The sequence below is a fragment of the Pseudorasbora parva genome, chromosome 9, assembly GCF_024679245.1.
Source record: "Pseudorasbora parva isolate DD20220531a chromosome 9, ASM2467924v1, whole genome shotgun sequence".
Lineage (NCBI taxonomy): Eukaryota > Metazoa > Chordata > Actinopteri > Cypriniformes > Gobionidae > Pseudorasbora > Pseudorasbora parva.
Window position 1 is genome coordinate 44,666,357 of NC_090180.1, and position 23,006 is coordinate 44,689,362.

Sequence of the window (23,006 nt, forward strand, 5' to 3'; positions counted from 1 at the left end):
GTGTAGCATGAGGATAAATCTCACTGGTTCTCACACATGCTTGAGCTTCGGTTTACCACATCTGATGTGTGAGTTGATGAATGTTTATATGTGAATAAAAGCCTAAATTAAATCTGTTCATCATATAAAGATCTCTTCAGAAAATTTGGACTAAACCGCTCAAATCATACGGATTAATTTTACAACAATTTTCATCTTTAGGTAAACTAACCTTTTAAGTTATAATTACTTTAGCTGGTAGGGAATTTTTCTCTATGCAATCTCTGTGTGCCCCTTCAGGACAAACCACCCAACCATATTTGGCAAACAATTTAAAGTAAAAGGCATATTAGACTTCTGTGATGAATTTATAATGTAGATCAAACTTTTTAACACTTCATCATTTCAGGCACAGCAAAGAAAACAAGTTACAAGACAATCAGCAAGTATAGGAACAAATTTATTTAAATTTAAAACAGATACTTTATAATTTTTCTTTTTTTAGAAGGCGGTTATGAAAATCATTTCCATGTTTGAATGAGGTTCAGGCAACAGTGGTTGAAATGAAACAAATAAAAATAAAAACAACAACAAAAAAATATGGCGAGAATGTCGTAAAATAAAATTTCCACTATGTTTCCTCGTCTCGAGGATTTCGATGTTTGTCTGAGCCCAAAACTCCCACCTGGACAAAGAGCACATGCTTTAATAATTACAATTCCTTTCAACAAAAAAGAAGAGAAAAAAGAGAAAAACAGCAGTTTATTTTCTAACTTAAATACAAAGTAGATCCGTTTACTCTCTTATTTAGTGTTTTACTCGCTTTTAAAAAGGGGCCGCTGTCTAATTTCACGGTCCGCATGTGATTTGGACAACAATTGGCACTTGTTATGAGTCAGTCTCAGAGAAGGGGATTGGCACGCACAATATTATACAACATTTACATTTGGTTACAAAATAAAAGGGCAAAAAGAAGCAGAGAAAGACTGAGAGAGAAAACCCAAATCAAATATACACGATAGTCCTGTCAGAACAAACACAGAGAAAATATTAAAAGTGGTCCTGGACATAACAGCTTTCAGGTAATGTATTACAATAAAATAAAAGGGGATGAAATCCAATTTTAATGACTCTTTCACTGGGTCAGAACCATTTGACCATCCAACATCGGGACGGATGCATCTGACCGTACCAGTCGACATACATGGAAATAACACAACTGTCTGACTCGATGTCAACAAAAGGAGCATCCAACAAGATTCATATTTTTATTCCATCACAATGAATCACTGAATCAAATCGCAACCATCATGGATTCATCTTTAGGCGCCTACATTATTACAGGAATGCATAAGATTCATTTTTGAGTCTCTCAAATGAAGCGAATACTGAGAATTTGGTTCGAACAATAGCAACTTCAACAGCCAAATTTCCTTTTCAGGAATAATAACATCTGGTTTAATGGCACAGATATTTGAAGGAAACTCTAGCGCCCTCTTGAGTAGTGAGTGTTGCTACTGCCAGAGCAATGCAGTCTGTTTGCACCACATGTTTGCAATGCATCGGTCAAGCATCTGCGTTTCTGTATTTATGTACAGTATTGTTTGCCGGATGCCTTTGAGAACAGCCAAAGCCTTCATAACCGATATGTCTATTTACCCGTCCACTTCAGAACCGAAATAGAAAGCCGCAGGCGATCAATTCTCTTGCCAACATCGGGACGGATGCAATTTTCCATTTACCACTTGCTTTTTGGCCAACAAAGAAAATTTGACCTGAGGAAGGTTTTGATTTACTGCTGAGCACAAAAACATGCAGGTCATTGGCAATATCCAATAAACAAACAAAGTTTTCCTTCCAAACCTCACCGACTGTGCCCTACTGACAAAAGAAGTGTGCTTGTCACGTGACTACCAATCCTAAAATGCCCCAAAAACACCACACGGTTCACAGAGGTAGAGGTTCTTGAGGGAACGTCAAAACTGGCACATTTATATTTGTGTAGCTCGAACGGTCGCCCTACGGCTCAAATCGTTTCTAGGCATTTGCCTGGTGGCACAAAAAAACACAACAAAAAAGTGCATTAAGAACGATCAAAGCTATGCTGAATAATGTGCCCTTCTTGCAATCGAAGGCTTTCGAACCGCAGATATGAAAAAGCAACACATTCTCATAGTGAGCAGAGCTGTAATTTCGAGCCGTAGTAAACTAACACCAGATCCGAGCGACGCGACAGCACGCGCAAATAGATCCCATTATAAAAAGTAATGCTGTCTACACTGGATGCGACGACACAAAATCCCCACAGTAAACTGATGCCCCCTTCTATTTCTGACGTTGTGGCAAGCAGGGCGGGGGCCGAGAGCCACGGGAACGGAGCGAGACCTGTGCTGCGGGTACTAATTAGTGATGGGAAGTTTGGATCATTTTACTGACTCTAATCTGTGAATCTCGTTCATCATCATCATCATCATCATCAAAAAAAAAAAAAAAAAATTAAGTAATTTCAGCAGAAAATACTTAAAATATCACAAGGTAATGGCCAATTTCCCCAACACATCAACTTAGACATTGTTGATAACATTTTGAATAAGAAAATTAACTATAACTATAGGCCTAAGAAAAATTATAATGCAGCCAATGTTAAATTATGAGAAACAGACCGACTCCAAATCAGACCCGAAGACTCGGGAGGTGAACTAATCATTTATCTTTCCATGACAAACAGCATAGCCTCTATGGGGCTGCCATGGGATGAACGAACGATTCGGACTCGAACCCAAAGACTTGAGAGGTGAACTAATCATTTGTTTCCGGTCTCGAGTCTCACGGAGGAGGTCCAGGAGGATAAGAGGAGGACTGTTTATTTTGTGTTGTATTATGCTTATATGCGGCAGTTGTCAAGGGCTGGCGCTTTACTTTCACTTTGTTTGTTTACTGTGACATTAAACTTTACGTTGATCGTCCGCAAATTCCCGCCTCCTCCTTCCCTTATCAACAAAGTTTGTTAAAGATATACTTAAAGCGCTTTTACAACTTCTCACACAAAGAAAAAAATGGATTTGCAACAGTCGCTTTGTCGCGTCTAGCGTAGACCCCCTTAAGCGGTTGCGGCGTGACGACTGTCGCGTCTTGCGTACAATCCACACTTCCGAATAAGACATGTGTCAATAGGATGGTACATTAGATGATTAAGTGCTCAATGGCCACGATTTGCTTCAGTGTCTTCAGATCTAACTCGCTACAAAAAAACTGCAGGATTTACAAAATGGTGTGACATTTCCAAACCCCACTTAAACACTGAATTACACGGGTTCAGTTTACAAATATCACGTCAAGTTTTACATCCATCAAAAAAGCATTTGGGAATGCTTCTCTGGTATGAACGTGGCAAGTGATGAACTCAGATGCATGGCAGCAAAAGTGATAAAATAATGAATAATGCATGAGCATTTGGTGGAATGGGTGCATTGCTCAATCTGCTTAAACTGATCACGAACGTCAAAAGAGAAGTTTCTCTCAGTACCGAATCACACCAATTGCTTCCGGTTTTCATGTGGCATGTTTTTCGTAGCCCTTGATGAAAATGAATGAAACATCACCTGTATAAAATATCAACTGTAAAAGAACCGTAACACTTTTTTCTATCTGTGCATCACATACACAATGAAGGAAACAAGCTGTGAATTTAGAAAGAAATTCAAATAAAATCGCAATCGAAAGAAAAAGTCACTACTCGCAAGCGTCGACCAAACAGATCTTCAATCACAGATAAAAAGCTGTCTATTTTCATATGGTACATTTCCTATGTTTGTTTTTAAGCACTTCACCTAAACATCATTTGGAAATTTAACTATATTTATATATATATATATATATATATCAAAAAAAAAAAAATCTGTAGGAAAGTGAAAAGTGTGGTTAGGGAAATATATTTATAGACAATATATTGTGTGCTTGAAAAAAAAGAAAAAAAAGAATAAAAGGTGATCCTTTTTATCCATAATGGAGGTTTATACAGCAGTACAGACACTAGTCTCCTATTTCTGTCTCATAACATAGGAGTGCTTCAAATAGGAAACAATAGCATTCAAATTATCAACAACTTCAGATCTGGTCCATAAATTATATAAATAAACTGTTCTTTATTTAATGAATCTTTTCTTTTGCTTAAAAATCATATTTAATTTTTTTTATTATCTCATATAACATTCACACCGCAGAGAAGGCCGTTTTGCTATCCCTCTCCGATGTTTCCAAACGCTCTAGGTTTTCTCAGACTATTGCTCATCATAACCGCGCGCGTTGATTTTTAACACCACATTCGTCCTCTGCACGTTACCGTCAGGTACAGCTATGTGTATATCATTTGATGTATTCATAGTGACCAAAAAAAGAAAAATCAAAAATTAAAACGAAGAATCACAGTATCAATAATATTGTAATTCATAAGAAAAACCAACAGAACCATACACAATTACGAAAAAGTGATTTTTTTTTTCTCTTTTTTGCCAAAGATAGTGTACCACAGACGTTTTGTACATAAGCAATAATGTGTATACGTATTTACAAATATAAATATACACAATCAATTAACTTCAGCGCATAAATGCTTTCCTGTCCCCCCGCCCTCGTCCTCCCATGTTCCCACCGGAATTTCGCTTCGAAATTCTTGAAATCGTTGACCGAAAAATGTACATTATGACACACACACACAAAAAAAAAACTGCATAAACGAATAATGGATTGTGTGCATCTGAGCCGCCGGATGACGACGATACCCGCGAGTCTACGCTCCGGATTCTGATTCGATAAAGTATCTGTAAAAAAGATAATCGCGCACTAATTTATCAGATCGCGGAGTTAAAACGAAACCGGGAAGGAAGATAAAAGATAACAACCATGGGGGAAGGAAGCAATGCAATCATTTTCAACTCTAAATGTGGAAATCTGCAGAACAATACCTATCGTATGTGTATAATCCTGTTTCGCGCACATTTAAAAATCCTTAACGCTGTCTCTTACCCATCATTAACTCGACTGCTGTTATAATTTACTTTATATTCTGTAGCAGTAGAAGAAGCTATAGTTACTTATCATTAAAACGTTTTTAAAATGATCATCTCAGCAATATACACAGATTTATTTAATCTCTCCCTTGCGTGCTTTTTGCTTATATAGGCATTCTTACACTATTTTCGTTCATTATCATTTTTTTTTTCTGGATTTTTTGTCGATTTTGATTTTTTTGCATTTGCGATGCTCTCACATGAAGTTTACATTCATCGATGCGAGTTGAAGACTAGCCTCGTCGAGAGAATCATCTCCGCGAGTGAAAGGTTCTCCACACCATCAGTGGAACCCGCTGGAACCCACTGGATTCTAGAATCCCACGGAATCCTCAGAATTCTAGAAGGATCCAATTCGGAACTTCTGGCACCACAGCACTAGTCCATGTGTTCATGTACAAGTATGTAAATATGTTGTGATTTTTTTTAAAGTCGTTTTTGTCTTTTTGCAGGGCTGTGAACGCCTCGTTTTTCCATTAATCCAGGCAGAATTCCAGAGGAACACTCGGAGTAGACGACGTGATTGGAGCGAGTGATAGTACAGGAAGAGGAAGGAACATCACTTCCAGTTTTTCAGGCCAGCGCATCACAAATCATTCTCATCGTAGCTCCGCCAATCCAACATTTCCTTGAAACACGCAAACGTTGGCAGTGGCGAGTCGGGAGTCTAACGCCCTTTGTCAAATCCGAGCCACGTCTCGTGGTCAAATTTGATAAAAGGGAAAGAGGCCTTTGACGAAAGCTGCCAGGGCAGAGCGGACAGACTTTGGCAAACAAACAAAAAAGAAACGATTCCGCTGGACACGAAGAGAAAAACTCTGGAAGCTGGGAAAGACAAATCAAAAGTGTGTTTCTGAACGTGTACATGATGCCTGTGTGTGTGTGTGTGTATGTGTGTGTGTTTTGTGTGTGGACGTAGGTGTGCGCACGCTCTGTGGGTGCCTGTTCTATGCTGATTCGTGAGAGCGGTGTCGGACTCGTCGCACGTCTCACACCAGGTTGTATTCCTTCAGGTTTAGCTGCAGGATGGTGTCTTTCACCGCCGCAAACACGAAGCGGATGTTCTCCGTGTCGGTGGCGCAGGTGAAATGCGAGTAGATGATCTTGTCGCTATCGGGGTTCAGATCCACGAACATCTTCAGGATGAACTCCCGTGCAGCCTGGGCGTCCCTCTGGGGCCCTACAAAAAACAATGTGTGCATGGATTTAAAGACTTCAGGAGACCTGGAGGAGTTCATTTACTCCACCATAAGTTCTTCACCTGCATCCAAACCAACCGACACCAAGATGAATGACTGAACACTACAGTATAATATTTGTTTCAGAGCAAAAACAGTATTTATAAAGTGCAAACGCTAAGTGATCAGTGAATTTCCATGCTTTTCCCACAACTCTTTTAGTCATTTGTGATCCTGAATATGCATTCAAAAGTTAGAGGTCAGTATGATATTTTTATTTCGAAAGAAAATAAATTATGCTCACCAAGGCTGTATTTATTTGATTAAAAATACAGTAAAACAGTAATATTGTGAAAAATTATTACAATGTAAAATAATTGTTTTCTATTTGAATAGAAACAAATTGATTGAGGACAAAATGATAAACCATTTAGAAAGTTCAAAAGAAAAGCATTTATTTGAAATATGTTGTTTTGTAACATTATAAATATATTTACTATCACTTTTAATCAATTTAATGCGTCCCTGCTGAAAAAAACCTTTACTGACCCCTTACTTTTGAATGGTAGAGTGTATAAATGTACTGACATTAACATTATTTTTTTTAGGCCTTGAAATAATAACGTAATAATTATAATTGTTTACATTTAGCCCTTTTCTGGGTTCTCAAATTGGGGGGAGAGGGGAATGCAACAGCAGCCATATTGCTCAAGAACACCCACCACACACCAGCTTAATGGTGGAATGGAGACAGTGTGATCAGTATTTTTTGATTAGACGGCAATGATGAACAAGGCCAATAGGCAAATTTGGCCAGGATGCCGCATTTTCCAAAGGACATCCTAGGGTTTTTAACCTCGGTTTAACGTCTCATCTGAAAGACGGTGCTCTTTGTCAGTATAGTGTCCCCATCACTATACTGGGGTGTTAGGACCCACACAGACCACAGGGTGAGCGCCCCCTGCTGGCCTCACTAACACCTCTACCAGCAGCTGCCTAGTTTTCCCATTTGGTCTCCCATCCATGTACCGACCAGGCTCAGCCCTGCTTTAGCTTCAGTGGACAACCAGTCTTGGGCTACAGGGTAATATGGCTGCTGATGTCACAAATTTCCTTATTTTCAGGTTTTCCAGGACCGTGGGAACCCTGTACTATCATAAAAATGACTTTTGTGATTAGCAATTTTGCAAGATTATAAATAATGTAATAATTCATCCAAAATCTGGCTGTTAAGAACCTTTTTGTTTAAAATGTTGAAATTCTGTAACTTAACTTCAGAGCTCATAGCAGATCTGTGTTAAAAGTTCGATTTGGAGATTTTTAACAGCATTTTTACTCCTGTTGTGCTCTACACTCTTTTAAACACATGCATACATTACATCTGCATTAAACCACTCTACATAAAAAACACTGTACAACAGGAAGATGATGTACCATCGAACTCTGGGAAATAGTCGACCAGGTGGGAGTAAGATATCTTCTCCTCCAGCAGATCCTTCTTGTTGAGGAAGAGGATGACAGAGGAGTTTTGGAACCATGGATATGTGATTATCGTCCTGAATAGAGCCTTGCTCTCCTCCATACGATTCTGAACAGACAAAAAAAAAATTATATGTCAAGCTGCAGTGGAAAAAAAAGTGTGTGTGTGTGTGTGTGTAATATGTGTTTTTTTTTTTTTTTACATACAAAGTAAGTCGACGTAAGTTGTACTGTTTTTATCTTTAATATTTGGTGTCCACCTTTTGCAGCACATCTCTCTGGCATATGTATTTCCCCTGAGAGCTTCAACACTAATGTTATCCCACGCCTTCTGCAACTGAAGCCAAAGGCTTTCCTTTGAATGTACAATAGATCTTTCTCGCCTCAAATGTGCTCGATGGGGTTGAGGTCTGGACTTTGAGGGGGCCATTCGATCATTTTTAATGTTCCAGCAGATTCCTCCCGTCACAGGTTGATCCGGCAATAGTTAGAAGAAAGTTTCGGGTCATTGTCATTGTTCTAATAATTTTAGAACAATGACAATGTGCCACCACTGTATTTGTGTGTGAAAACCTTGTTTTTCCATATTTTGCATTATTCAGGTATTTTATTTGTACTTTTTGTTAGGCAATATAATTTTTGGTAATACTTTTTAATGAGGTCTCATTTGATATGCATAAACTAACATTAGCAAACAGAAAGCAATAGCCTCTGGTTATGTTAGTAATACAAATGTTGTGTTCATGTTAGTTCACTGTGCATTACCTAATGTTAACAGATACAAGGTTCGATCTGAAAATGTTGAGATTAGCAATATCCAATATTAATAAATCATGTAGAAGCATTGTCCATTTTAGTTGGTTCATGTTAGTTAATGGTAACAAAAATGAAACCTTATTGTAAAGTGTTACCATTTTCTTAATAAAGTAAGTTGGAGTGTAAAATTAATTTTAAAAGTAATATTACATTGGTTCAAACTAGGCTATGTTTGATTTATGTTAAAGTGTTTGGTTCATGGCTTTTAATGGTTAGCCTTTTGTTTTTATTTAACAAACAAAGGAAAATCCCACACACTATAAATACTTGCAAAAATCAAAAACCTTTTTATCAGCAACCTTTCAGTCTCATGACCTTCATCAGACATATAACCATATAATGAAGGTCATGAGGCCGAAACGTTGCTAATAAAACGTCTTTGATTTTTGCAAGTATTTATAGTGTGTGGGATTTTCCTTTGTTTGTTTATTGAGATTTGTGGATCTGGGTCTTCTTTGTCCTACGTACCTATTCATCAGCTACAGGTGTGCGATGGTAATTGTGCACTAATAGCCTTTGTTTTTGTAATCAGGCTCTCAAAGTTGATCAAAATTTGTATTTAGATTTGTCAGCCCATATGTCGGTTATCGGCTGTCAAATATAAAGTATGATCCGTTTTCGTTATCAGGCAAAATTTTCACATTGATGCATCCCTAATTAATATATTGACACATGCAATTTTATTACCATATATATAAAACACACACACACACACACACACACACACACACACACACACACACACACACACACACACACACACACACACGTTGGTCTATGTGGTTTACAGGGACCCTCCATAGGCGTAATGGTTTTTCTACTGTACAAACCGTATTTTCTATCCCCTTACACTGCCCCTGCCCCTAAACCTACCCATCACAGGAAACATTCTGCATTTTTACTTTCTCAAAAAAACATCATTTAGTATGTTTTTAAGGCCATTTGAATTATGAGGACATTTGATATGTCCTCATAAACCACATTTATAGTGTAATACCAGTGTAATACCCATGTAGTTATACAAATTTGTGTCCTCATAAACCACATAAACAGGCTCACACACACACACACACACACACACACACACACACACACACACACACACACACACACACACACACACACACACACACAAACACACACACACACACACAAATTAAAGCAGCACCAGGTAACTTTTCAACCTTCATAATATATTTTTTAAGACTCTTGTGATGCTAAATCGACTTACAATAGGTTGAATGACACGTCTGCCATAGCCTGACGTGGTCTGTATCGTTTTTAATCAAACTTTTAAACTTCGGGTTTCGGGTAGTACCCCGAGAACAAAAAGAACTACAAAATTCGACTGCTTTACGGCATATACGTCACTTCCACCAACACCCACACTTCCTTAAATTCGGACGTGCGAGCCCAACTTTGTTCGTCGGATAATATAGTCATGTCCGAAGCAGCAGAGACAAATAAGAAAGAAAAGGTTTTGTTGGAGGAAAGCAATAAGAGGAAACGAAAAAGTGATGGGATTAAAGGCAGGACGAGGATCAACATGTGACCAGCGTTTGCTCGTCGGCGTGAGCTGAAGGAGGCGTGCCCGACCGATGCTGTCCTGCTTGTTACGGTGAGCTACCACTCAAACATTGAACTGAAGTATCATATAGATTCTGTAAAACGGTAACCAATAGACTACTACAATGACGCTGGCTTGTAAACGTGAGCATCGCGATTATTTGGCGTTTGAAAAAAATAAAACCCATGAAATTATATTCATATGACATGCGGAAACATCCGGCACTGACTGTACCTGGGATGAAGACATTTCACACGCGCCGCCAGAAGAACACCTGCATGTGAACTCCTCTTGCAGTGTTCAGGGGAACTGTTAGTGCTGCACCGACCCGCGGCGCCACTTTTATGAAGTTATTTGGCCCGCACCGCACCACTGTATATATTTTTACAACCCGCGACCATTAAATAGACATACGGGGTCCGCGGGTTATGAGACGACCCGCGCATCACTAGTTCAGGGCTATCAGGGTTGTCATGTCAACAAATGCACACGCGATGGCATCCCCTGTTGTAGGATGACAGCTCTTACGACAGTAGTTGAGGACATTACTTTTTCCAAACTGTAGGGGGACCCCGAGAGCAAAAGTAGCCAAGTGCTGCTTTAAAATATTAAAATGAAATAAAAATATTAAATATGTATAATTTTTTTATAAATGTATTACATTTTAATTAAATTTCTAATATTTTTTTTCAAACTTTTTAACTGATATTTTTATTTCTTATACATCTTTCATGATTTTCTTTTATGTAAAACGCATGGTGTGTAAAATAGTAGGCAGTTTGCAGCTATACATATTTGAAACTCTAGTAGGCTTTAAGTTGTCCAGAAGAAATACTAAACACCGCACAGCCGTCACAGAAAGGTGAAGGTAAACACGTCTATAGTAATTATTAATTCGTTACATTATATAGCGCTTTTCTAGGCACTCAAAGCGCTTTACATAGAAGGGGGAAATTCCTCAACCACCACCAATGTGCAGCATCCAACCTGGATGATGCGACGGCAGCCATATTGTGCCAGAACGCTCACCACACACCAGCTGATTGGTGGAGAGGAGACCGAGTGATGAAGCCAGTCAGGAGAGGGGGATTATTAGGAGCCCATGATGGACCGGGGCCAGTGGGCAAATTTGGTCAGGATGCCGGGGTTACACTCCTACTCTTTATCAAAGGAAATCCTGGGATTTTTAATGACCACAGAGTCAGGACCTCGGTTTAACTTCTCATCCAAAGGACAGTGCTTATTGACAGTATAGTGTCCCCATCACTATACTGGGGCGTTAGGTCCTACACAGACCACAGGGTGAGCGCCCCCTGCTGGCCTCACTAACACCTCTACCAGCAGCTACCTAGTTTTCCCAGTTGGTCTCCCATCCAGGTACTGACCAGGCTCAGCCCTGCTTTAGCTTCAGTGGGAAACCAGTCTTGGGCTACAGGGTGATAGCAAAATAAAGCAGTGTGGCGGTTTGAGAGCTGCTCACCTCATTGTCCGATTCCACCAGAACCTGATCGTACTCGCTCAGAGCCACCAGGAACATGATGGACGTCACATTCTCAAAACAGTGGATCCACTTCCTGCGCTCTGACCTCTGACCCCCTACATCAACCATCCTGAAAGACAAAGAGAGCGAGCGTTTGCATTATTGATTGGTTACGGACATTATATGCATTAATAATTCATGGTTATACTGTTCACACAGTATGCAAATCTTCTGTATGCATGGAAGGACTTTGTGAGCATGCTAAAATGCACAGCACAACCAGAACACGCTGCATATGTATCCCATAATGCAATGCACTCAACCTGAATTAACAGTTTCAAGTGTGCTGAGAGATTACAGCTGGATGTACTGAATCTACAACAGTGAGGTATTGTGAAAATAAAATAGCATAGTACTGCTAGTTTATTATTGCATATAATATAGGCAGTATATTGCAAAAAATAGTAGAAAGTATACATTATGTGTATTCATATACTGCATACATTGTAGTATGCAGTATACATGCATGCAACAAAATACTGAACAAAATACTTTTGGCATACGATACGATACATACTGTACACTAGCTACTATTTAAAACAATTATATTTGAACAAGTGCAAATGCAATATGCTACATTGTTCTCAGTTGACCCTAATTATGTTGCATGTTAAATCCAGCAAGTCCAAAAATCATCTTGCAAATAAAAATAATATCACCTAATGAGTCAATAAAGGTAAATGTTGTGCATATGCATGATGCGCAAACAATAAAAGTAGTACACTAGCATGCTATTCTGAACATACACATAGACCTAGATTTCAGAAACATGGTAAATGTGTGCAGTCTGAATGGCGCTGTTAATCCAGCACTGATTTCGGGGTTCACGCGCCGCCCCCTAGTGGAGTAAGAGCTCCAGTCCTGAGCCAGCAGTTCACAGAGGGGCCTTTGATAAATGAAGCCCTCTAGGATTGGCTGCCCAAAATAAAGCTCCTTCAGATAGAAGCGTCCTCATTTCCTTCAGCCAGGGGCTCGGTGACCTACTTCTGAACATACACACGCTCTTTAATGTAGGACGAGTCTCAACATTCACTCCGCACTTAGCGAACTTTGGCAGGAGGACAGACAGAGCACGCGTGCGCGCGAGAGAGAAAGAGAGCGAGATGTAAAAAGGATTGAGAGATGGACGTGTGCACTCGTTTTTTTCTCTTCCGGGAAGCTGGACGCGAGGTGCGTGTGGGTTTAAGACAGTTTTACTGAGATTAACAACCACAGAGCTGATGGTAATCATTTATGGAGTCAATATGGCAAAGAGGGCAGAAATAATCTCTTGTGTGTTGTAATGAATTTTCATATCACGCATATAAGAACGATTCAAAAACACGCTGTGAATCTCATCAGTCTTTTCATAAGCATGACGGATGTGTAGTTGCGCCGGATACGAAACCTTTCCTTGAACCAGCAATTTTGTCATGCAAGTTCAATAATTAGGCCTAAAACGCTGTTGCATATGAATCTAGGTTACTGAAAAATACACACATTATTCAGTTCACATTCGTTTGCAAATGCTCCTTTTTATTGAACTTGAGTTTATTGAGCTAGTTTTTGTCTACATAGGCCACACCCATGGGTCATTAATATTAATTACATTATATAATGTTTGCCCTCACATTTATTCATTTAGCAGATGCTTTTATCCAAAGAGACTTTCAAATGAAGAAGCAATAACATGAGAAGTGCTACAAGTTTCAAACGTTTGCAGAAGTTGGTAAGTGCTAACCATGGTGGGATTACAATTTACCAATTGTGCATTTGTTTAACCTCGGTCTTTTTGTAACTGGAAATACACACTGCGGCCGTGAAAAATAAACCTCTGTAAAATGTAATGGTCATATATGTATATATAATGCTGAAAATTCAGCTTTGTGTCACAAGAATAAATTACATTTTACAATATATTCAAATAGAAAAACAGTTCTTTTAAATTGAAATATTATTTCACAATATTACAGCATTTTTGAGCAGCAAAATGCATGCTTGGAGAACAAGAGACTTCCTTCAAAAACATAAAACAAACTTTAATGCTCTTTGTGCTTCATCCGACAAGAGCGCTTCTCTCTCAAGAGAAAACAGAGACGTTTTTGTGTGGGTTTTGATGGCTCAATTAAGACAAATCAATAGAAAAATGCAACCAAGACAACTTTGACTGATGTGGGGTGTGACTGGATCTTTGTAGGTCACACACTAGAAAGTCGAAAATATTAATATCTCCCTAGCGTGGATGTATTCTCAATGCTAACCTACATTCAGTGAGACAAAAAAAAATTAATTTCCTAAATTTCAAATGAAAGCTGATGAATAATTGCCCTGTGTCCTCTACCTGAAAATGATGCTTTGAAGGTCGAACGGGTATTCAATAATCCCTGTGGTCGGGATTCGAACCCTCAGAACATCCTGCTGGGTGGGAAGGTAGTTTGACTCGGAGATACGATCCAGATCAGTTAGATAGCTACAGAAAGAGAAGGAGAGAGAGATAAAAACATCATTAACCCCTTTATTTCACAAGCGGTGCTTTGGTAAAGGATGTTTCCAGACGTCTCCAGTCAGCAGATCTCAGAGGATGCTTATTATGTTGTCTTGTGAGACAACTTAAAGAACACAACGGCTAAATAGGGAAGACAACGGGGTTTTTTTTTTGGTCTGGTCAAACCCAGGTTCTCTTGTATTCAGAATGTATACTGCATGTGGTCTAATATTCATGAAGAATAGAAATCTCTTTAGTGGAACATTTTCATAGTTCCTATAACTGTAGAGAGGTGCAGCTATGACAACATTTTGTAGGCTGATACCCGGAAGCGAGTTAGTATGTTAGCACTTTCGTCCCGAAGTCAATGGGATTGTTGAAAGTTTTTTTTTAAATGGCTGAAATAAGGTCTGTGGTGAACACCAGCTCAAGACACTTTCACGCTTTATTCTACGACATAAAATACATCGGTATCACCCCACTCGTGTTTTTTTTAAAGTTGTTACGTGTCTTTAAAACTGCGGTTCCTAACAAGTGGCTAAATGGGACTACAGAGGCTGTCGAGGAGATTTAATGTCATCAGTCCGCTTTTACAGCCGCATTATGCTCATAATTGTGCTCTTATTATAGCTCAAACTTTCTGGGAAAATGTTTTGAGATAAAAAGAGTTGTGGTGGTGACACTGATGTCGAGCGACCATGGTGCGTTTAATTTATAGCTTACCTTTAGCTTTTTACTTCTGATGACATTTTTTATTGTTCAAAATTCATACATGTTGTGTTCATCTGTGATAATTATCTTGACGGACAAACCGTGCAAGTATCTTAAACCTTTGTTGATCACAAGGCTGGTTGTTCGGGATAATCCAAATGACTATGGGAAAATCCGATTGGGTTTTTCTCGAAGGAACCAGTGTGAGGCTAACTGCTGGTTGGCTTATAAGGCCATACCTGCACCACTATAGGCGGAAGTACCCGCTTTTTGGCGTGTTCACACTGCAGGAACTGCGAATGATTTTATAATCGGAACGCCTTTTGTGGGACTAAATTAGCTCCTACTTCTTAACCAGCACAATAGGAACTACCAGTGACATAAGTGTACATTCATTTGCTGAACGCATGCCATACGAAACCCCCATATTTTTAAAAAGCCATGTAAAGACACAGTTTACATATACTTGTCCACGAACATGGAAAACAGAGATAAGACATAAACACACATAAAGCTAACATTAACGGCATTTACCTGGCTGACGCCATTATCTACGGCGTTCAATTCTCAGCCTTGATTATATGTAGCACTGCAAAGTTGTCGTAGGAGATTTAATCTCTTAAACCTGCTTTTTGCTCTTTTGATCGCACAATTTATACTTCTACATTCCATCTCCGATATCAAAAAAAGAGAAGTTACTTTTAAAAGTAATGTGTTACTCCCTTTCAAAGTAACTAATTGCGTTAGGTAGTAAGGTTAAGAAAAGTAATGCGTTATATTACTTTTGCATTACTTTTTTTCTTTTTAACAAAAAGTTATATTTTTTGGGCAAATGTAAAGGCCCTTTCACATCAAAATTGAAGTAATAAAGCTGAAGGAAATGCAAATTCAAGAGGGCTCAGTTCAAAGTCAAACAAACCTTTCAGCTGTGCTGCCATTCTGGAGTGAAGAACGGGATGCAGGAGAAGAGAATTTAACACTTACTTCACTATAAAAAACAAAACATCTAAAGCCATTTTTGCATATGGTTTACCTGAATCATCAAAGGTCAGCAGCAGTAAGTACATTGGTCAACAAAGTGAGATTAAATGCATACAAATATTATTTTTATTTAACATATTTAATTATTGGAGGTTTGCGTAGTATTCTCATTTTGCATTTCACTGATTTTGAGCAATACTGAATCTGTTTTTGTGCAAGCGAGTAAATGCATGCTCACAATTACACACTCAGCGCCTCTCAACATGGGCACAAGAGAGCTGTCACACAATAAATGGGAAAACAAAGTAACTTGTGTTACCTATTTGAAAGAGTAACTCCGATATTTTGTTGTAAATTTAAATGTAATAGTTACTTAAAAAAGTAACGTATTAAAATTATCTAACTTAAAAAATTAAAAAGTATGAATATCTTGCATTGCATGTAAAGCAGTAGGCAACAATAAAGAAACAGCCGTCTGCTACGATGCGGTCACATGATCTCATTATGAGGCATGTTTAATTCAGCCAAAGGCTAGTATCTCGGAAATAAGTACTTTAAATGAGATGTAGCATCTGCATCCCGTTTTACCAATTAAACTACAATGTACTTGTTTACAAAAAGAATGAAACTATTATAGATTATAGCTACAGAACTGAAGACATAAGCTGTTGAAACTATCAAATCAATGATCAAACATACTTTCATAGAACAAGTCTGATTTATTTGAATGAATTGATTTTGATCCCTTTGCTCTTGTAGCAAAATATTTAGTAAAATGCTGTAGTTTGTCGACTCAAGCTTGGAAATGCACTGAAATATTGTATGAATTAGTATGTTTCTAGGTTTATTAGTTGATTTTATGTAAATCTGTTCCAGTTAATGCTGTCACCCAGATATTTCTACTGTACTGATGTGACCTGTATTTCCCCAACAAACCAGCAGGGGGTGTGATTCAAATGATGCCAGCGATTCTTGAACTGACTCCAGGCTTCATACATCTGTGTATTAATGTGGTGAAATACGCACTGCCTCCATATTTTATTGGGCCAGTAAAAGAAATAGGACAAGACTGACTGCCGCCAAACTGTTCAATTAGATCATCAGAGAGACACGGACACAAACCCATTCAGAAAAAGGCACACGAAACACTAAACCACGTTCTTTCTTTGAGAGATTAATTGATTTGTATGTGCTGCACAAGAAGACGTGTTGTTTTTAAGTAGAAATTGATTTTTTTCGCCTTCTTTTCCAGATTTAATAACATCTTTGATATTGGCTAGCATTAAAGAAATAGTTGTAAATGGCAATCCATTTACTTACTCTCATCTTTCTTTCTTTCTTTCTTTGGTCATTTTTCCACGCAATTACAATGAATAGGAATGCAGGCTTTCAAGCTCTAAACAGGAGACAAATGCACCATAAAAGTTATCTATGTGACTCGCGTGCTGTATTGTAAATCCTCTGAAGTTACATGATTGCTTTGTGGGAGTTATTCACTGAAAATCATTCTCATTCATCAGAGTTCATGAGAAATAGCTATGTACGATTCATAATTTAAATCAGATGTTTTCGAAAGATTAAGTTCTCAAAATCTTTGTAAATGACCGGTTGATGAATCAGCTACATTTACATGGACACATTTTGCTTCAATCTGAATGAATTCCTTCCGACTGATAAATCCGAAAGTAGTGTTTACATCAGGGGAGTCCAATCCTGCTTCTGGAGAGCCACTGTCCTGCAGAGCTTAGCTCCAACCCCAATGAAACACAGCTGAACCAGCAAATCAAGTTCTTACTAGGCCTACTAGAAACTTCCAGCAGTTGTGTTGAGACAAGCTGGACCTAAACTCTGCAGGACCAAGTTTGGACATCCCTGGTTTACATGAACGCTAAATAAAGTGATATATTTCACAAGTATCTGACCGGATTTATTGTTTTGACCTGCACGAATATACAGAGTCTCCCACTGATGTTGCATACTAACCCTCCTTCTTTTCTTTTAAAAATCAAATTTAATATCCATCTATTTCGGGTCCTAATTAGGCGTTGGCGAGCACATGAACCGTGATGCCATGCTGCTTATATTTGACTTATCGTCTGTGGGTGAGAGTCGGAAAAACAAGGACTGTTGGGACGTTGTCCTGCTTCACTTCACAGATGATGAGTGGAAAGAGAATTTCAGAATGACAAGACACTCATTTACGACAACATGAAGAACAGGAAGAATAGCTCGCTATTTCTACATCATTGTACAACTCTCCAGATTCGGTTTTCAATCCGATCAAGTGTTTATAAGCCAGACCCACATCAAGATGTTTGGTCTGGAAACTCACCATTGGCAGGGCTCAATCCGAGGGCCGGGATAAACGGTTGTCTTTCAAACTCCCTCTGCACGCCGTGCACGCAATTGGATAGCGCTACAACCAACCAGAGCAACGAAGGTGAAGCTGAGCCAGTTGAAAGATTACATTTTCGCCGTATCCGGTCGGCAAAACTCAGAACACATCTTCCCTTCTTAACCCTATATATATATATATATATATATATATATATATATATATATATATATATATATATATATATATATATATATATATATATATAGATATACAGCACCGGGACGATGGGCATTGCAAGCCCTAGCCCATAAATGTGCTAAAGGTATGTTCTGTTAGACATGTAGACACGTAGATGTAAACGATCTATAACAATTAGGGCCGGGACTTAAACGCGTTAATTAAGATTAATTAATTACGTGACTTTAACGCGTTAATTAATTACGCAAAAAAAAATAAAAAAATAACCACACTTATTTTTGCACCGCGGAACGTTTTTCAATGAATGAGTTTCGACGGACCGATTATACTGGAACACCAACTAGCGCTCGCTCCGGAGTCACGACAACAACAAACCATGGGTGCGTCTCAATCAGCTCCCTAGTTCAGTAGTCAGGGCACTGATCAGGGAGTCAGCCCATTGACTTAAGTCCTGATCAGTCCCCTCACTAGTGAACTAGGGAGCTGATTGAGACGCAGGGCATGAGTGAACATGAACGAAGAAGCTGATGAGACTGCTTTGCTTGGCCGTGATGGGTAATTTTGTTTTAAAAAACGAAAGAATGGAAGCGTCGACAAGAGCATGGTAATGTGCAAGCTATACAACAAGGAATTTGCTTATCACCGCAGCACATCGAGCCTCAAATATCACAAATATGCTTTTGCTATAGTTAATGGCAAACATTGCGCTGGTCTGCTGGACTGAAATAAATAAAAAATATTTAGTTGATTAAGCTTATGTATTCAGTCATTATTCAATGGTATACTAAAAATACATGTGAAACATTACTTCTCATTGTTCTCAGGTCAAATATTTATATGCAATTAAAATGCGATTAATTTCGATTAATTAATTACAAAGCCTCTAATTAATTAGATTAATTTTTTTTAATCGAGTCCCGGCCCTAATAACAATGCAATATTATTACATATAAAAAACACGCTTTACTCACATAAGTGTGTTGCACCATTCCTCCTGTCGGATCCAATATAGAAGAATAGCTTTGTGAGATTTGTTTACAAATTATTCCGCTGTGAATTTGAACACCACTGTCTTCCTCACGTGAGCTGGAACTTCATTAAATAAAAAGTTCAACCACTCATTCCTAATATTAGGATCAGAAGGAAGCTTATGCAGCGACTGTGTTCTTCAACAACCAGGAATAGCGCAATATCTCGCTATCTTCCTCGGCATGATTATTGCTATTGGCTAGCATGATCCGATGAGTCGGTGGGAAGGGCTACTGAATTATATGTGTTTATTATTCTGTAGAGGCGGTGTTTCGTCAGTCGAAGACGTCAAGATGCGAACACGATCATTTTCTGGGCCTAGTGTCTATCAACGCTTTTCTTTGACTAACAAGGACGTTTTCAGCTCTGAAACTTGCAGGATAATCTTATATTACCATCACCTTTTATATATCAAAAGCTCAAGGGAAGGTTGATTTCTCAATTCTTCACCCCTTTAAACAATGTTTTATTCAATTCATTCCTTAATATTTATATAGCCTAGTACCTAGTTTAGAAACAGGCTATAGACTATGTAAAAAAATAACAAACATTTTAAATTAGAACTTATAATAGACAAAAACAGCAGACTCGTTTTTTCTTTCATTTTTTAAAAGCTTTTTTAAAAGAAATCCTGAAGGTCATAAAGAACTTTGTTTTTCCGGTCTCCAAGAAAGGAGTGCTCTCCATTATTTCACTTGTTTACCTAAAGCTAAATGCCATTTTCCTTGCTTTACCCAAGGCAAAAAGCCATGTGTTGACTTTGAAACAGTACACTTTACATTATATGCATCTGTGGGGAAATTACTAGATTTTCGCATAAATGCCTGTTTGTATAAATGCAGACAGTGCGCTGTCACTTAAATTCAGCGTGTCAAGCACAGCAAAAAATAGACTCACTTTGAACTGACGTATCGAAACTGCGTGCACTGTGAAAGCTGTAATCTGTTAACATGGGTACAGAAAAAACACTGATCGCAAACAGAGTGTGTCTTCAGACTAGGACTAGGTGTCTTCAGATAGCCAAGCTCAATATATTGCCATTTTTATACGGTTAACTACATACTGTTACAGTTTTGTCCACCACCCTTCTTCCGTCATCATTATATTTTACAGGGAAGCCAAAATGCTCTCTTACATGCGATTTGAATGATGCGGGAGGCTTTTCAAGTTCTTTTGCTCCTCCGCTAGCCATTGTTGTCTGATTATGCCTTGTTTACATGAACGACTGTGTGTAGTTTCAATGAAACTCGGCATCGAGTTTGAAGGAACAAAATTACTAAAAAAGCAATATCGGCAAATTAAACAGCCTTTTACTCTGTGATCGCTAAACAATTAAAATTGATTCGTAAGTTAAAAAAAAAAAGCGCAATAAATCCACGGCTCATGTGCGTGCCGAACCGTGGGTTGTGATCCAATTGGATCACGGATCAACTGCGATCCATTACACCCCTACTTCAGGCAGTCTGTCAAACACACCTGAATACTGGATAATCTCACTGCACTAATACTGTCAAACACACACACGGTTAACAACACAGTCGGTTATGTTTAAAGTGAAAGTAAAATCGCGTGCGTCTATATATGAGATGTGAGCAGGTCTTCAATTGACAGCAGCAGCCTAGTGAACCACTTGTCCTTAAAGGGACAGTTCACCTCTAAAATGATGTTAATAAAAAAAAGACCTTTAATACAGTAGCTTTTAATAAATGTTGTATATTGAAGACTATGTAGTTTAAATTTAAGCCTACATTTATTCATTCAATTTCATACTTAAATACTACTGTACATCTCTGAGCTGCCACTATAAATCTTTATATATATTTATTTTATATTATACAATACACTGGGAATGTGTACAAGGGGTTTTTAGGTAAAGTTTTAAGTTTAAGTAAAAGTCTTTTAAGTAAAATAAAGACAGAGTATTGTAATAAAAATATTTTCTCCTTAACCTCTTTCTGTTCCTGTCGCCTAAGAATAGAATAGCAAAAAGAAAAAATGAACCGAAAAACCGTGGTTAAAAACCGAGCTATGCATTGAATCGTGGACTAACTGTTTTGTTGCATCCCTAATATATATATTTATATTAATTGTTAGGGGATTTGACAGGGTTTAAACACAAACATGATTATGAATAATCATATTGTATTCAAGACAGAGATGATGACAGATATACTCACTATTTCGTGGAATCTGACAGCTGGTACTCTCGGCGTCTGTCGTAGGCCTCTTGAATGCCTGGATCTGACCACAGCATCTTTATGGCATTAATGTAGGGATGGTCAAATGACATCACCTTCTCAATGTCCACCTCCTTCACCAGCATAGCGTTTGCCTGCAGTCCAGAAGTAGATCGACAGTTTAAGACAACAAACAATGGAAGAAAATATTGATAATTTAAATATGCAATAGGGCAGTTAGTCTCAGCCTCAGATGCTGAACGTCTGATGCATATGGCACACGTTTCTGGAAACACTTCAGGAGTTTTGAAGTCGTCACCTTGTTGAATTTTAAAATATGTCCATGAGACCTGTGTGTGTTGCGCTCTTTAAAGGTCCGTCTGGAAACAAATTCCCTGACCCCAAACCCTCTCGTGGAAGAAGAACGCTATCATGTTCACAACTGTGACAATGAGCGCTTACCAGGATCAACTAAATGCTGGATTTTCAAAAGTATGTGAAGTATGTATTTACCATTGTTGCTGTAAACCTGCACAACATCCTGAATAATTCATAGATGCACGCTGGTCTGTTATTTTAAGGACATTGCCTTTACATTTACACGCCCCTAAACATGATGCTGGACAGAACTAACTGTGATTGGTTGAGTTACATGTCAGTCAGATGGTCTATGGGCGGATCTTAGCAAATGAATGCTGTGATAGAGTTTTGACCTTCTGCCGTCAGTCCGACTTAGGGAAGTTGACATTCCATGAGAAAAAGAAGTGCACTTAATTGTACTGAATGTGTACTTGTAGCATACTTCAGATCTTAAAAATATATAATTACAAAAGAATATACTTGCAAATATTTCAATATTAATGGAATAAAACGCGTGGACCCTTTTAAAAAGTGCACTTGGTAATAATGTCATATACAGTAAAACTATTTATTTTAAAGTACATTTTAAATCATTATGTTTTAATAATCCTGCCATGCATTGTCAAGTACACTTATTTTGGTGTGAGAACGAAACGCAGACAGTTTATCAGCTTGGACCAATATTAGAGAGCATGGCACGAGTTCGATCACTACAGCGGCAGGAAATAAAATGTGAGGAAGCATTTTAATTCTCTGTTATAAACCATAGGTATCAGATCAATATATATCAGACCATAGGTATCAGATCAAACAGCGCTGATGTGGAAACCAGGAGAACGGCATGAATGAACAAGTTATAAAAGGCTTTTCACTCCCTAAATCACCAACATTAACGCTAACTGTAACCATGGTATTGTGGCAGAAAGAAAAAGGCTTTTACTTTATTAATTTCAGGGTTTGTACAGCATTGTGAGAGTGAAATTCAAGCACTTTTCAAGGACTTTTAAGCACTTCACACTTTTTCTACCACTTCAAAGCTCTACATTTAATTTTTACTTTTAAATCCAGTTTAAATGTAATTTTTACATTTTAAATTAGCTTAATGATTAAAAAACTCACA

The 23,006-nt window shown here is 38.2% G+C and overlaps 1 protein-coding gene across 1 annotated transcript in view; it reads right to left on the reverse strand.

The window, feature by feature from the left end:
• Positions 1 to 421: 421 nt before the first annotated feature.
• The window catches only part of gna11b (guanine nucleotide binding protein (G protein), alpha 11b (Gq class)), a 67,728-nt gene continuing 45,143 nt past the window's right edge, over positions 422 to 23,006 (reverse strand). The window contains exons 3-7 of the mRNA XM_067452793.1: positions 21,527 to 21,681; positions 13,949 to 14,077; positions 11,569 to 11,698; positions 7,661 to 7,814; positions 422 to 6,228 (exon numbers count right to left, since the gene is read on the reverse strand). Of these exons, the coding sequence (XP_067308894.1) occupies positions 6,038 to 6,228; positions 7,661 to 7,814; positions 11,569 to 11,698; positions 13,949 to 14,077; positions 21,527 to 21,681 (759 nt within the window). The 3' untranslated portion in view covers positions 422 to 6,037. The remainder of the gene's footprint in view (positions 6,229 to 7,660; positions 7,815 to 11,568; positions 11,699 to 13,948; positions 14,078 to 21,526; positions 21,682 to 23,006) is intronic.